General features: G+C 35.6%; 2 protein-coding genes across 2 annotated transcripts; one reads left to right on the top strand and one right to left on the bottom strand.

The window, feature by feature from the left end:
- LOC109227545 (60S ribosomal protein L14-2) lies at positions 5,608–7,950 on the top strand. The gene is made up of 5 exons (XM_019392746.1): positions 5,608–5,719; positions 5,813–5,914; positions 6,951–7,080; positions 7,195–7,307; positions 7,671–7,950. Exons 1-5 carry the CDS (start codon positions 5,717–5,719, stop codon positions 7,722–7,724), a joined length of 402 nt encoding a protein of 133 aa, XP_019248291.1. The 5' UTR covers positions 5,608–5,716; the 3' UTR covers positions 7,725–7,950.
- On the bottom strand, positions 8,916–16,328 carry LOC109227544 (casein kinase 1-like protein 11). Its single transcript, XM_019392745.1, has 15 exons — positions 15,776–16,328; positions 15,457–15,682; positions 15,257–15,297; positions 14,490–14,559; positions 13,952–14,100; positions 13,762–13,857; positions 13,414–13,484; positions 11,782–11,843; positions 11,618–11,681; positions 11,424–11,508; positions 10,998–11,124; positions 10,752–10,825; positions 10,594–10,657; positions 9,886–10,019; positions 8,916–9,607 (listed from the first exon to the last, which is right to left on the bottom strand). The coding sequence occupies exons 2-15, from the start codon at positions 15,530–15,532 to the stop codon at positions 9,341–9,343; spliced, it is 1,380 nt and encodes a 459-aa protein (XP_019248290.1). The 5' UTR covers positions 15,533–15,682; positions 15,776–16,328; the 3' UTR covers positions 8,916–9,340.

The raw sequence follows: 16,610 nt of genomic DNA, 5'->3' as shown, positions 1-16,610 counted from the left end.
TTGAAATTATCCTAAGGGGAAGGTGTAGGCACCCCTCAGGATCCACTAGTGTGGTTCCCGGCCAGATAGTTTTTTGTGAATTTTTGCAATTAGCAAGTACACAAATAAGGCTCAAGTAATAGGGGATTTTGAATTTAAATACACAAGTGTTTGAAAAACAATAAAAGTAAGGTTTTGAAAAGAGTTATAATCTAAACATGCTTGTGAATGTAAAAGGAGTCCTAGGTTTGTTTGTAATATAGATCACATCAATGCAATACCCGGTATGGCACTCCTCAGAAGAGGGGATACACGTGGTATTAGCGCACCGGTCATCATATCGATATCTTCCCTTCCCACCCCGCGAAGGTATTAAAGCGATGATTGGTCTCGACCTCTATTGCATGTTGTTACCCGTCCCATTCCTATCAGTCCCGGAGGGATTTAGGACTACTATTCCTATAAAAGGGAGGTTTTGGGCTGACTCTTAGGTTTAAAGGTAAAAAGGCTAAGGCGACATACAAAAACACATAGGACTGCATTTAAAGGGAAGACGTGTAAACAATTAGAAGGCTCATGTATACCTCTGCAAATAATGCATATAAACAGCACGACTTAAACACAGTTAAGGTCTGAATTTTAAAATCCTAAAGCAGGGTGTTTGAGTCAGAACCAGATTCATTATATAACTCAGAAAAGAAGTCCGAATTAGGCCTGTCTGCTGGTTGTAGCAGTTGATAATTAACCAAAGTAGTCCCAGTTTTATTTAAGTAATTACCTAGGCTTGTCTAGGCGTGAGCAGGATTCAGTATTTATTCAAGATTATTAAGACAGTTGGAGATTATTATTATTACCTAAACATGCTGTTCTAGGTGTTCAACACATAGAATTGTTGCTGGTTAATTGCAAAGACTAAGTAAAATTGTTGTATTCCTTTTATGCGTTCATAATTAGCCTAAGTGTGCTTAAGCAAATATAAATGAAATCCTAAAGACATGATATCTAACGTGCAGAGATGCAGAAGAATGTATATACAGAATCCTAAACAGGATTTCTATATGCACGAATACTACAGCGTTTAGAACATGATTACTATAATATTTAGAGATGGCATGCTTGTTAGTGTTTTTTTAGCCTAAAACAGGATCTCTAAGTGTGCATGGCAGTAGGAACATGATTGCAGAAACACTGGTTATTAACACATTTAACGCAGGATTTAAGTGTGTATGGCAGTAGGAACATGATTGCAGAAACACTGGTTATTAACACATTTAACGCAGGATTTGCTAAGTGGTATGATAGTGAAATGGACATGCTGAAAACAGTAAGTGTAAACCCTAAGGAACATGATCTCTAATGCATGAAATGAGTCCTAAGCATGGATTCTATTACGCAATTAAGAATGTAAACCTAATAACATGCTTTCTACCCCTTTTGATAGCATGCATATTTCCTATCCCTTTTCACTAGCCAACCCCATAATGTTTACAAAATATTACAAACCGTGTGATTGAATTACATAAGCAGAAATGAAAGAAAAACAAGAAGCTACAACCATAGGAAGCCTGATCTTGACTTCCTGTCTGAGTTATGTAATTAATCACTTCAGTGCCAATATTATTCCAAAGCCTTTCTCATATATGGGTGTGTCAGAGTTCCCTAAGGACCTCAAAGGATCCCGGGCAGTGCTCACACCCAGATTTGCATAACCAAACAGAATGAGTGCAGTGTGGAAGGGCCAGCTCTTATGTGTCCAAGTTCAGAGGGAGCTCAAGGGTCCCAAGGCAAGGCTCACACAAAAGGGGCAGAACCTAGATTCTAAGAGTAGGTGAGAGTGTTGGACATAGTTTGAAAAGAGTTTGTTTAAAAAATTGGGTTGAAAGTAATCAGTAACAGAGGTGATTGAAAGCAGTTGTGGTAGTAAACAAAACTCAAACTCCCAAGATGGGATCACACACAAAATCAGTAGTCATGCAAAGGGGTCAAGGGGTTTTGGGACACACATACATGTGAATGTAAACACATAACTCCATTAAGGGTCTTAGGACTAGTTGGACATGCACAATAATGGCTGATACTGGCATGATCACAGGCTAGTCAGAAAGAACATAAGCACATTGAGGGGATAGGGACTTGGGATGGCAAGTGCACAATAAGTGACTGACAGAGCATGCCTTGAAACACACATAGGGGAGTGCATTAATCTAAAGGGGAAGGGGAGACATTATAGCATGCTAGTAATGCACCTTAACAGAACCCCAAGCGGGAGTAGACCAAAATGAAAGAAGCTGAAACAAATAAGGCAGCATGTTGTTGTTGGAGCTTTAAAATTAAACTAGGACATACCAGTCAAATAAGCAAAGTGCAGAAAGGAAAAGTAAGCAGGATTCCACAGTCTAGCCTTGGCTTCAGCCGGCTAGACAAAGCAGTAGCACAAGTAGTAATAGAGAAAGAAAGAGTTTTAAGTGTGTAAGTGTGTGTTCTGAACTCAATTGTTCGTGTCCTTTTCTAATGAAAACATTGGGGTATTTATAGCTTTAAAAACGAGTAGAGAATAAGGTAACAAGTAAGGTTTTATCACAGACATGAAAATAATCACAATCAGAATCAATCAACACAAGTACTTCCCTTTAATCAAGGGATTACTGCTCAAATGGATACTAACAGGGTTAATTAAGGCAAGAAATCAGTTTGAGATAGATTGATTCTTGCCATATAAGGGGGTAGTAAAAGTATAAGATAAATAATTGAGTCTAAGTACAAAATATACTTAATTTTGGGAAAGGATTCAAGGTAAAACATCACAGTAATTAAAGGAAGAGAATCAATCAATTTAAACAAATGAGTAAAATTTAGGGTTTATAAGAAAACCTTGCAATTAAACCGTCACTTAAGGAAAGCAAGATCAATCAAGAAGTGGTCACGATTCTGCACTTCAACATATAAATAGCAAGGAATGAACAGGCGTATTAGACATGCAGGGTCAAACATATTGACAAAAGAAGCAACACAAACATATAGTAGTAGCAGGAGTAGGCTATGATTCAGTAGTAAAAGAAACCAACTCGGAGCACAGTAGTCAACAAAGTCAAGTAGTCACATAGAATCAGAAGTGAAGAAACCATAGTAACAGGTAAAGGAGATCAACATACAGAAACAAGAAAAGTCTTTAAACTCATAGCAATGAGTGAAGAGAACATTTATAAGGAATTAGGGTTTTGACAGAGCTGAGTTGAAAAGGTAGGAACTCAAGATCGGATAAGTCAAACAAGAAAAAAAGATTCAAACACAAAGAACTTAATCGAACCAAACATGCGTATAAAATAAACAAAGAGAGAGTTTCAGAAACCCAGATAGAACCAAAACACTTAGAGTTTTTAACACGATGAACCAGGTGGCAGAAAACATGGACAAACTGTTTAAACATGGTAAAATCATAAAACAAACTGAAAATCGAAGAAAAGTTTAGGAAACCCTAATTTGAAAATGAAGAGTTATTTTGAAAGAAAATCGAAGAACCTTTGAGAAAACACTAAGAAGTTCATAACATGCATAGATCTAAGACAGATATGAAAGAAAAATCGGAAAGCTTTTAAAGCTAGGGTTTCAGAGAACTCAGAAAAGTGAGAAAGACTTCGAAAGGTTACCGATCTAGCCGGAAAAGCCATGGATCCGACTTGAACGGTCATGGGTGGCCGGAAAAAGACCAGAGATAGAGGTTGAGCATGGACTGGATCAGATCTCTTCGAGATCTGTCCATGGAATCACGAAAATAGGTAACCAGTAGACATAGGAGACGAGTACACGCCTCAAACCGCCATGAGAGTCCATGGATTAGGTGGGGATTGAAGGGAATTAGGGTGGATTTGGGTGGCGGCGGCTATGGTTTAGGTGATGTTGCAGAGAGAGTTTGAGAGGAAGGGATTCAAGGGCGGCGGGTGGTGAGCAATGATTTAAAAGGGGTAGGTGGGGATCCGGGTTTGGGTAGGATTTAATTGGGTAAGGGTCTGGTTTAAATTAAAATTGGGCTGGGGAATTGGGGTTCAATTTAGGCTAAAATTGAAATACAAATGGGCTGTTATTTAAATAGCCAATTTCCCCTTTTTAAATTATAAGAAATAGTAAATGGCTTCTGAATATTAATTTAAAATAACATATAATTAACAATTTAAAAATACGGGACCCCATTTTATAAATATATAACCTAATTAAACCTTGAAAGGGCTAATATTGCAATTATATGCAATTTAGCTTTGAAAATACTAAATAAAATTGTAAAAATTACCTTAGCCATATTTTGGCATAAATATAAAAATCCAATAGATGAATTACCAAAATAATAATTTTGAAAATAATTATTGGCGATTTTATGGATGAGAAAGGGAAATAAATCAATTTAAAAACCCTTAAAAATTATGGAAAAAATAATAAAAATGCTTGGACATGCTTATATATGCATATATATGCTATTTTGAAAGTATTTTTGCATATTGAAAATATATAGGAAAAAATTGGGTATCAACACTATCTTCACTGACAATCATTGAGCATTGGTATTTGGTGTATAACATTTTCGGATTCGGCCCTACATCATTAATATATCTAAACGTTAGATCTAGTGGTTATTATATTTAACTAGGATTCACCCTCTATTTTCTCATTAATTCGTTTTAAAAAAAGGTTTAGCACTTTTTTGGTAAAACACTTCTCTGAAAAGTGCGAATAGGAGCAGAGGATCTAGGAAACAAGGAAAATTGTTTGAAGAATTGAATGAGAACAAGTTTATAGCCGCCACGCCAATAATTTTTTTATACGATGACAGTATAAATGGAATTTTGCACTATCAAATTACCTAGCTAAAAGATGATTACTACCGGCAACCGTACATAATAAGTAGGTCGAAATTAGTAGCCTAAAGAATAAGATATGTTATCTGGTACAATACTACAAAAAGTATGTATGAAGCCTGAAACTTCAGACCCATTATATATTTTTGACTTCAGTTTCGCGAGTTTAAATTTGATCCTAAGACAGTTAAACTTTACAAAATTTCTAAATTTCGGCTAATATTTAGCGGTCCTCCAAGTGGCTATTTGTGCACTGCCCCATAAATTGATGGAAGGGCAAGTTATGTATTTGGACGATCAGCAAAAAATAATTATATCCACTAGCCAACAAAAAATATACACTGGTAAATATGTATATTTCTTGAATATTATACATTAATTATAAAAAATATACATTTTGCTACTATTACTTTTTAGGGATCTTTACCCAAATAGTATGCGATATTCATTGTTTATTTTTTCTAGCCATATACATAGATTATATATATATATATATATATATATATATATATATATATATATATATATATATATATATATATATATCCACTAGCTATTTTTAGTGTAAGTGATTTGAGTGGACTTTTTTGGGGTTAATTCTTCTACTTTTAGCGGCTATATTGTGCAGCTTTCCCTTGATGGGGGTATTATATTGGTGAGTGGGCTTATCCAACCAATTTTTGATTAAACGGGCTTATATTAATGCACAAATCCTAAAGCATAATATAATGGGCATAAGCCCATATAAATGCAAAGTAGTGAGTCCAGATCCAGATACAGAAAAACCTTGCACTATATCACCTCCTCGAAAACCCTAATATTCACTCGACATCACACGCCATTAGCCTCACTCTTCGCCTCTGGTCAGCTGCTTCCTCAAATCGTCGAAAATGGTACGTATTCACTCTTCACAGAGTTATGCATTTCCGTACTCTGAGATTTTATGTTGAGATTTGTAAAAATGTAATGGATTTTGTTTTCTGTAGCCGTTCAAGAGGTTCGTGGAGATCGGAAGAGTCGCCCTTGTCAACTACGGGGAGGACTATGGGAAGCTCGTTGTTATCGTCGATGTCATAGACCAAAATAGGGTAATTTTGCTTCACTGAGCAATTGTTATACTCTAATAGTTTCTCGGTAATCAAATATACATATTAAACTCCGTGTTTAGCTGAATACATTCATGAAAAATGAAATAGAGTACTTTGGAACCGTTTGCCATGCCTTCTGGCAAGGACAAAAAAGGATATTATATAATAGTAGTACTTTGGCTATTAAAAAAGGTTATTATGTATTGAGCTGATTTATTTTTCTTAGTTAGATATGCTTGAGGCCTATGATGGAACATGACAATATGCCTACATTGTCTGATCATATAAAACTTGATTGAGCAACATGATCTGAGGCCTTGATGTAATAATTCTACAGAAGTAGTTTTTATGTGTTTAGATGGTAGTTTTTGAAATTAGCAGCTTCATAAGTCATTTGCAGTTGTTAAATACTGGGCTTGTTTTAAGAAAGCTGTATATCTGCTTACCCGTTTTATTCGCTTTTCAGTGAGCGAGTATTTTTATTGATAGGTTGTGGTGTTCTTTTTTTCAACATTGGATTGGTTCCATGGATTATTCTCATTTGTGGCTTATATACTTGAATAAAAAATTTCTTTGTAAAGTTGTGGGGAGTTACTTGTTCTTCTGCCGTGTGGAAATCTCCATGAATGATCTTGACTGTAATGTCAGCTATTCCCTTTAGTTAACAGAAGTTACAATGAGAAAGATAATTTGATTTTCCTCAACTGAACTGTTTTTTCGGTTGAAAGCATTCCCCAAGGAAACTGCGCAAAGGACTATATTATTGTGTCAAGGGACACATTATCTTCTTCTAGGATCTTTGTGCTTTCTTTCTGTTTCGTGCGTTTCTTTGCATTTTAGCTAATTGATATAGGTTTTTACTTATGTTTCATTCCCTTTATATCTCCTTTTAATACAATGAACAAAAGTTGAAATTGATTGATGGATAGTTTAAGCTTGACAGTAGCTAGTTACTTAATTGATTAAAATAGCTGTTGAAAATGAAGATATTTTAAACTGATTTGTGTTTATAAATCTATCTTTTCTCAATTGGTAGGCGCTTGTTGATGCTCCTGACATGGTGAGGAGCCAGATTAATTTTAAGAGGCTTTCACTCACAGATATCAAAATTGACATCAAAAGGATCCCAAAGAAGAAGACCCTCGTTGCTGCTATGGAGGCTGCTGGTAAGTACAGTGCTCAAGAGATTTTCTTTTTGTTTTAGAAGATGTAGATTAGCAATTGACGTTAGCAGCTAGTTTTATGAAGTTTGACCACTCATTTGATTTTCATTCTCCCAGATGTGAAGAGCAAATGGGAGAGCAGTTCCTGGGGAAGAAAGTTGATAGTTCAGAAGAGGAGGGCCTCACTTAATGATTTTGACAGGTTCAAGCTTATGCTGGCAAAGATAAAGGTGCGATTATGTCTTTCACTTGGCTTCATTTTGCTTGACTCGTTCATTCTACCAATCCCTAAACACCACTTTTGGGTAAGCAGGATCAGAGTGATATTCTTTGCCTGCGAAAGTCAGAAAAAGGTGTCATCATTAAACTGAAAAAGCAAAATGATAATACCATTCTTGCCCTAAAATTTGTATTATGGACCAATATTTCTTTCTCAACTGTACTTGACCGAGTTAAATGGTGATACCTGAAAAAACAGTTGATCATGTGGCTAGTTATAATTTAGCTGGCTCCCCTTTTTGTTTGCATGATATTTGTGGGGTCTCTCATTTGTATTTAATATCAAAGCTGATACATTTGTTTTGACATTGCAGAAGGCTGGAGTTGTAAGGCAGGAGCTTGCTAAGCTTAAGAAGGAGGCTGCTTAAGAACTCTTTTATTAGTGAGATTTGTATGATAGGAGTTTTGGAAGTTGTTTGCGTTTTGCTTTTAGATTTTGGTTCATTACTGGCAAGTCTTTTGGTTTTATCTTTGGTGTCATTGAAGACGCCTAGAAATCAGTTTCCCAATAGTTTTAATTTGAATTATGATGGTGAACATTTTCTTCCAAAGTTTCAAGGATTACCTTCGCAGACACTTGATTTTGTTGCTCAATTTGTTTTCGTTTCATACAAGTGATATCACTCCGCGTGATAAATCATTTTAGGTAATGAGATGTTGCTCAATCTTTTCATACAATAACATTTTGCTCGGAGGTGTTATTTCAATAGTAACATTTTGAAGGATTCCTCATACCCCACACTATGGGAATATACTATATATGTTATATAAAAGATTGTGTCATCATGAGAAATGATTTACATTGCCTATTCTGTCAAAGCATAGCTAATCTAGTTGGACAAGTTGAGTCCTTGAGAAATTCAACATTTTTTTCAATTCAGAGTCCTTTTAGGGTAATGTGCAAATATTTTTTGGATCTTTACTCTTTATTTGTACTTCATAGTACTGTTTGGAATATTTCCACAAATTATTAACTTCGGACTGAAACTAGAGGTATATTGGTCTTGAAATGAAAGTACATATGATTTTTGGAGTGGACGGCCGAATTCTGAAGGTTTAATCAAACAGAGATATCAAAACCTCCTGCAAACTCTACATTGACTCATTTCCTATCTCAATGTAAAGGAAGCAAGAGGGAAATGGATGAGGAGAAAACTCAAGGCCTTTCATAAGTGGATACGGAATAAAGCGTCCATAATAAAGGTGTTTACTGTCTGTTCTTGATTCAACACACTTCCATTGTAGTGCCTGAGTAGATATTGTTACTTTCTCTTGAACCATAGTACTATTATTTGATTAGATCATCAAATCTTTTATTAGAGAAACACAAGATACTTGCTATACTTTTCCTTTATGTAGCTGAGGAAAAACACAAGAGAAAGAGCAAAGAATTTGGCCTTCCGTTGGCATGTACTTGAAATAAATTAAATAAATTAAGGAGGGAGACTATGGCAGTCATCAATGGATATGCATGTTATTCCTGATTTCCAAACCAAGGTTCAAGAACGTGTTCAAGAACAAATGTGAAAATGCACATATATATATCATAATCCAGGGCAATTGCAAAATCTTTCCCAATAATATTAATCACCACAACCACTTGCGGAATCCGACCATCAGAATATTCCTAGGCTGACTTAAAAAGATGCATTCAAACCCCCAGAAAAGAATTCTCTCACTAGACATTCCAATAAGGAATAAGGTAAAAGTTACATCAATTCGTACAACAATATTTATCAAGCTGCCCGTCCCACGCATATATATAGAACTCTTGCACTTGACTCAACATTTCTTTGGATGAGTCTAAATGAGCTATGGTCGCCCAGAACTCTATTAACAACAAAACAAGGAATATGAGAAGTTGGATCAGCTTCAATTGTCACATAGAAGGTAAAACATTTCCAATTTACAGCGCTTGAGACATCCTTAAATAGGATTGCATGTTCAAACAATCAGGAAATTTTCTCTTTACAAGTGCATCCCCTTACTTTCTGATAGAAAGAAACTCAAAGCTCCGAAGAGGGTTGTCATGGGTACCCTTTGTGACTGAAGTTCGAGAGAATGATGATGGTTTTGGTTCGATTCCCTGCTGAATTCTTTGTGTGGTAGATAGACGGCCAGTGCTTGACACTAATCTGCTTGAGCGACTATCTGTGGGTTCACCAGAAGAGGTCGGTCTGCTGCTTGAAATGGCAGCCCTTCTTGAAGAGCTGCCATTTCTCGAGGTACGGCCTCTTTCTGAATCAGCTTGCTACAAATAAGAGTAGAAGATTACTAGTTTAGCATGCATCAGCTTTTTACCTAGTCAGCTCAATGCTGCAAATTTTCTATCACATAAAATACAGAAATATATCTAGGATTCAGAATTATCAAGTCATTGCATTAACCAAGAGGAATAAGCATCTACAGAACAGCACAAAACTCTCCTATCCAATTGAAAGAAAACGGATTTTTCTTTTTGTTTCTTGTGTTCTTTTTTTTTTTTTTTTTTAGGGGTTGGGGGGGGGGTCAAAAAGGAGGGATCAATACCACGTCTTTAGATGAAGGTACATCCTCTGAAGTCCGATGTCTGGAGTGTTCCCCATGCCTACCAGCCGCAGAAGTATTCCTTCTGGAAAATGCTTCAACAGCACCAGAAAACCTGTCTCGAATATCTTGCCCCACTGGATTATAGAATTAACACATCACAAGCGTCAGTGAATGATAAATTGCCAAAAGCTGCAAGTTTACAAACAAGCAGAGGCAGCAAATGCTAGCAAAAGTTCAAGAGCTGAATCCTCATAATTCAGGGAAGAAAGGGCATGCATTTTCCAAATAATCTGATACTCAAAATCAAGAACAAAGACTCACATATAGAAAGATCTTCTTCTTTTGTGCTCTTTTATTTTTTTGATAGAGAACTTTTATATTATTATTATTATTGTTATTACTACTACTATTATTTTCTACATATTGAACTTATTTTTTGGTTTTACTTTTATTTGGTATGATGATGACATGAGTTGAGCTTAAAGGAAAAACATGGTCCATGAGGATTCATAGAGATGACCCCAACTTGTTTGGGATTGAGGCATAGTAGTAGTTGTTGTATTTTTTTGATGTCTCATAGACAGAAAGATATGATCTTGACATTTGTCTTGCTTGAAGAAATAACTGAAAATGCAATAATCAAGCTAGCTGAGTAATTCCTAAAACCAGCTACCAAAAATTTCCACAACTTCAGTAAAAAGATAATACCTGACGTCCTTCCTGGTCTTTCAGCAGATGGCCCAGCATTTACTCCAGCGTTCCCACTAGGAATCTGGAAGCAAGACAATGCATACACTACTGTTCATAAAAAAGATTAAGCAACAATTTTCAATGATAACCACCAAAATAAAGTTTTCAAAACTAACTCGTCCTCTAGAACTGGCACCGATCTGAGGATACTTCAAAATTGTCCAATCAAATACATAGTCAAATTGATAACCTGCACCGACGAAAGAAAGTTTTTTTTTTTTTGGATCGTTATGAAAGTTAAAGATACAAAGCCCACATCATATCTATCAAAGACTAAAGTTGGGGTAGTTAACAATTGGGATATATTTTGGACCAAAACAGTATCACTTTAGATAAAAGAAAGAAAAAACAAGAGAAACTACCTTCACGAATAAACAAGTCTCTGAAAAGCCTCTTCAAATATGAATAGTCAGGTTTATCCTCAAATCTTAATGATCGGCAGTAGTGGAAGTATGATATGAATTCAGATGGATATGATTTGCACAGAACCTGTAATGGACAAAAAATGGAGTCTTCTCCGGATTACCTCATGCACTACTCATCAGAGGCAAGAGGTCCTAAACTAAGGCCAGAATATTATCCACAAAGACAACAGTACAATTCACCAGAATAAATACATTTGACATGACCCATATTGATCCAACCCAGGACAGTTTCGTGTTTCGATCACAGTTCAATAAGATATTGAGACGAGGATCACAGCTTAAACATAACGGATGTAGTGATAATTCAAAAATTGTGAGTAGGTAACAGACCACCAAGATGTATTGATTTTAGGGAATAAGTACCTCTATTGGTGTTAACATCTTTTTCTCACTGATTTTATCATATTTCTGCTTCTTGGTACCAGCTTTCAGTCCCTGCCATGGAAGGCTGAGCCAAGAAGAAATTACCCAAATTCAGAAAACAAGTAAACCCAGAATTTAAAACAAGAAACAGAACAAGGTCAGAAATATGGCTAAAGAAAACATATAAGTCCAACCTTCCTCTAAGAAAATACATAAGCACATAACCAAGAGATTCCAAATCATCTCTTCTGCTTTGCTCTGCCAGAAAAATGAAAAAGGACAACAATATATTAGTTGTAAGTAATATTGAAGCTAGCTGTGCCCCTAATAGTTTGCCAACCTAAAAAATTACACCTACCAACTCCGAGATGTGTGTTGACGCTGGCATACCGAGCTGTTCCTGTCAGATTCTTGTTTTCCCTGGGGAAAATAGAAGAGAAGAGCACACCAGAGGCAATCAAGATACAAATTTCTCAAAACAGAGGAAAAGAACGAAACAATGAATCAAAAATTTGAACAACGTGCGGTCTTTATTTTTTCATCCTTTTGCTTCTACAGTCCCTTCATGGACAGTGAATGAACAAGATAAAATGAAAAACTGTTGATTTTTCATATTGAAGCAGAACTTTAAACGAGAAAGAACTCTAGCAAAGCCAGTTAGCTCAACAAATTCATATAACTTTTTACTAAAGGAAACAGCAAACACCAAATGTGAATGGCGTTTCTGATGCTTCTTCTCTTCTTTTCTTATAAGGTGAATAATTTTATTAAAAGTTGGAATATCTCCTATACACATCCGGTTACCAAAAAGTTTGAGAATCTATAGATAATATGATTCTCTACAAATAATACTTAGTTTTAAATACAGAATAGAGCCTCATCATGCTTCTTCCTTGATCAATCTTCCGCACTAAATAACGGGAAAGATATGGCAACAACATTTTCAAGAGAGAGAAAGATGGAAACAACAATCTCAATAAAAAATACTAAGATATGAATTTGGCCAACACTGCAGTGATGTCTTTGTATCTATACAATGCTAGACAGCCATTAAGTGCATTAAAGAACATAGTTCATTTTCTGAAATTACTGGAAATACTAAATGTGTCTTCCAAAAGGCTCCCTTCCTATTAGGACACTGATGTCATAAATATTAAATATCATTCTAGCAATTGAAATACTCAGCTCATTGGCAAGGCAGTGCCAACTAAATTAAACAACTGTCCTATAGAATGTCATTGAGCTTCTTAACAGTCGGAACAGAATCTTATACAGTAACATCTTCCTAACCATTTTGAAATGCAAAAGTATTTTCATCCTGCATCTTTCCAGTAATTTCTAAGCATGTTTCTTTTATTTACACAGCTTCCATATAAGAAACTGGCCAAAGATGCCATCAAAAGAAAAAGTAGGAAAAATTCTGGAAGGAGGTTAAAAAAGAAAAATAGGACATTAAGCACCGGAAAGTTCACACAGAAAAATTGAGACTTTACTTTCATACTTGTTCAAATAACAAGTATCAACATTCACCAACCCTGTATTAGGTGTTGCATATACCAGGGTGTACAGAAAGTGTGAGTTTAATTTTGATGTTGCCCTTCTAGCCTTTTGACTTGATGGCTGAGAAAGGGTAAATCATTTTCTCTAAGTTGCTTAACTGGCTATATAATGATGTATTAAGTTGTCCGCCACTAAATATTTACTGGGAGATCTTAATTGGAATATTAAGTGCTTCTAGCCGTTAAAACTATTTACAACCAAATTCTCACTATTGCTTTGATTAGTCCAACCAAGTCTCTAGAACTCATAGACCAGGCACCAAACAAACAAAATTGTTGCTGATGGAAGTTTGCTAGGGACGATGAAAGAGAACCAAAACTCTGCTCCTCAACCCCCCCCCCCCCCCCCCTTTAATAATGCTTATTTACAAGCATACAGAGAGATGTGAGTAACAACTGCAAGGACCGAAAAAAAGTAACATTGTTGCTACCTGTATGGTATATGCTTGTGAGTCTGGAGATCCCTATACTTTTTGGCAAGCCCAAAGTCAATGGCGTAAACCTGCCATCAGTATATAGATCTAAATATATATATATTTTATTTGGAGTAAAAACCGCCAAATCATCAAGAGAAAACTATAAGCTTTTAACACCGAGAATATATCAGCCAGCACCACCACAAAATACTTACAAGCTAAATCTGTTGAAGCCAAAAGAACAAGTAAAGAGTTAAGGACTGACATGAACCTATACTTAATTTTCTCTGCATAGGTAAAAGGAGCAGAGACATGACATGTAATCCAAGCATTCTGTCAGTCTGACAGAACATGAACAAGTACCTGGTTTGCCTTGCGACCTAAGCCCATTAAAAAGTTGTCTGGCTTTATGTCACGGTGAAGAAATCCTCTAGAGTGCATGTATTCAACTCTATTAATCTAAGAATGGCACAGGAGAAGATTTTATTAACTCAAATGCATAGGGAAACATGCAGAAAATTATTCTCTAAAAGAATGAGATGCTGATACTTACAAGTTGATCTGCTAGCATAAGCACTGTTTTCAGAGTAAACTTCCTGTTGCAATAGTTGAAGAGGTCTTCCAAACTTGGTCCAAGAAGGTCAATGACCATTATATTGTACTCGCCCTCAACTCCAAACCATTTGAGATTAGGAATCCCGGCTTCAGCAGAATGGCAAAGATAAGGAAATTAATTCACTATTCATAAAAGTCCCATTGACAAAGTTATTTGCTATTTAATGCAAATGACCAAAAATTCAGACAAGCCATTGAACTAATAGGTCTTTTTTTTGGTTCAACTAATAATTTGCTTACAAGATAGAAGACATATAAAGGAACAGAAAATCTCCAAAGAAGCAACTAGACAAGTCCATTAATTTGAAAACCAAAGAAGCAAGGAAAAACAGAGGATAGTACTTAAATAGAACTTTCGTAGCACTCCACTATCCCCCCCCCCCCCCCCCTTTAGACATCCATGAATAAAAATCACATTTGCAGCATATATTTTAAAGAGATAATATGCAAGATTAGATTGATGAAGTGAGACTTACTTCCTCCTTGGAGAAGCATATAAATTTTGGACTCATAGTGTAGTTGAGGGTGCCTTGTCTTGACTGATTCCTGAAAGTTGAAGTAACAAAAAGAAAAAAACTTAGAACAGACCAATATGTGAAAAGTTTGAGTCAAAACGCACAGGTCATTAAAACAAATTCTTGTGATATAACCTAGCAAAATAAATCCAGAAAATCAGTCTTGCATACCAAAAGCAGCATGACGCCAAAGAATGTAGAAGCTCGCGGAATGAGATAAACATGTCTCCTTTTGTAATTCAACTTAACAAAGTTTTCTTATTTGGTTAAGAAGCTTTTAACACATAAAAAAGCTTTCCCTGAGCTAGATAGTACATTTCTACTTAGACTACAACAACCTCTTCCAGAAAACATAGTTATACAACAAACTAGATCAGATGCTACTCATAATATTTGGATTGGTGGACTTGCTGAGTCGCAACTTAGATATGCTTCTATTGAATATAACAGTTTTCAGAATTCATCAAAGAGTATTATCAGCTGAAAGATTTGGAGCCTTGTCCAAATGGTATTATCAGCTGCCTGTCTAGCAGCCTATCTAGATACAGAATTTACATAACTGATTCCGGATTAACGCATACTAAATTTATTGATGTAACAACAACAACTAAACGTATTAGACATTACACAAGAACATCGAATGCAACCATGTGAACTCCCTGTATACAGAAAACAAAAGAAAGTAACAGAAAAAGATAGACTATTGTTGGTTGGGGACGGGCACATACCAGCTTAATAGCAACTTCCTCTCCATTCTGTATATTCACACCTGAATCAACAAAGCAGCAAGGAGCAGAAACAATAAGATAAAAACATAAGAGCAGGTCAAAACTACTTATAACACAAAAGGTCAAAACGAAGAAAATGAGGCTAATCATAAATCATATATAATCAAACCGAATCAACAAGCAAAATCAATGGAACATACCTAAATAAAGTTCACCAAAAGACCCACTTCCAATCTTTCTTCCCAGCTTAAACTTCCCACCCACAACATGATCCATGATGATCCAATCAACCTCTTCACCAATTACCAAGAACAAACTTTTACAGCGATTACCCGCTGTTTTACTCAGATTGAACCTCAATAAATTTAGGAAGTCCCAAAAGACCCAAAATCCAAAAAGGTAATTAATCCCCAGAAAAGTAAGCACCTTTAAGGATCAGAATATATAGTTAAAAATACAAATTTCAATCTGAAATTACCAAGAACAAGACTTTTACAGCGATAATCAACTTATTTTTACCTCAGTAAATTTAGAAAACAAAGAAATTCCCCATGATTCCAAACAGATAATTGATCTCCAGAAAAAAGTAACCACCTTTAAAGATCAAAATCTATGGTTAAAACAATCCAATTTCAATCAGAAACCCAATTCCTAGAAATTACGGACCAAGCAACACACTAATTCAGCTACATCCTTCGATTAAATGCAAACGCCAGCTAATAATCTTCAAATAACCATAACAAATAGAAACCCTAATTTACAAGTAAAGTCACCGATCCCCATTGATCAATAAAAAACAATCAATGTACGAACCGATAAGTACAAACGAGAAACTGGTGTATCTCTATATATTATCTGTATATAATCTGTTTGGTTTGTTTGACAGAGGAATAGAGAAAAGAGCGACTCTTTGAAAAGAAAGCAAATTGATTTTAATTTTGATTTTGATTTTTGCTGAGGAAAAGCAAGGAGCGCTATGAGGAGAGAGAGAGAGAGGATTGATTGAATGAATATACTGCGGTCTACGTGTGGGTGGGGATCGAAAAAAACAAAGGACAGGGACAAGAAAAATGAGGAAATGCAGGTTTGTTGTCATGTAAACTTTTTCTCCTTTGTGTCTTTACTGTTTCTTTTTTCCCCAAAATGTAAAATAGGAACAACATTTTCTTTAAAAAGATACTAATTGTTATAAATAGAATTGTATTTATGGTGAATGTCTATATTTAGAGATTTTAGGGTTCATTGCTTGGTGGCTAAGTCACCGTCTCCCTATAAATAGAGGGTCCTATTCTATTGTAATTCATCCCAATCTCAATAAGAATTCTCTCTCTACTTTTCTCTGCACGTTATCAGC

Source organism: Nicotiana attenuata, chromosome 6 (assembly GCF_001879085.1).
Source record: "Nicotiana attenuata strain UT chromosome 6, NIATTr2, whole genome shotgun sequence".
NCBI lineage: Eukaryota > Viridiplantae > Streptophyta > Magnoliopsida > Solanales > Solanaceae > Nicotiana > Nicotiana attenuata.
This window is presented reverse-complemented; position numbering and strand designations above follow the sequence as displayed.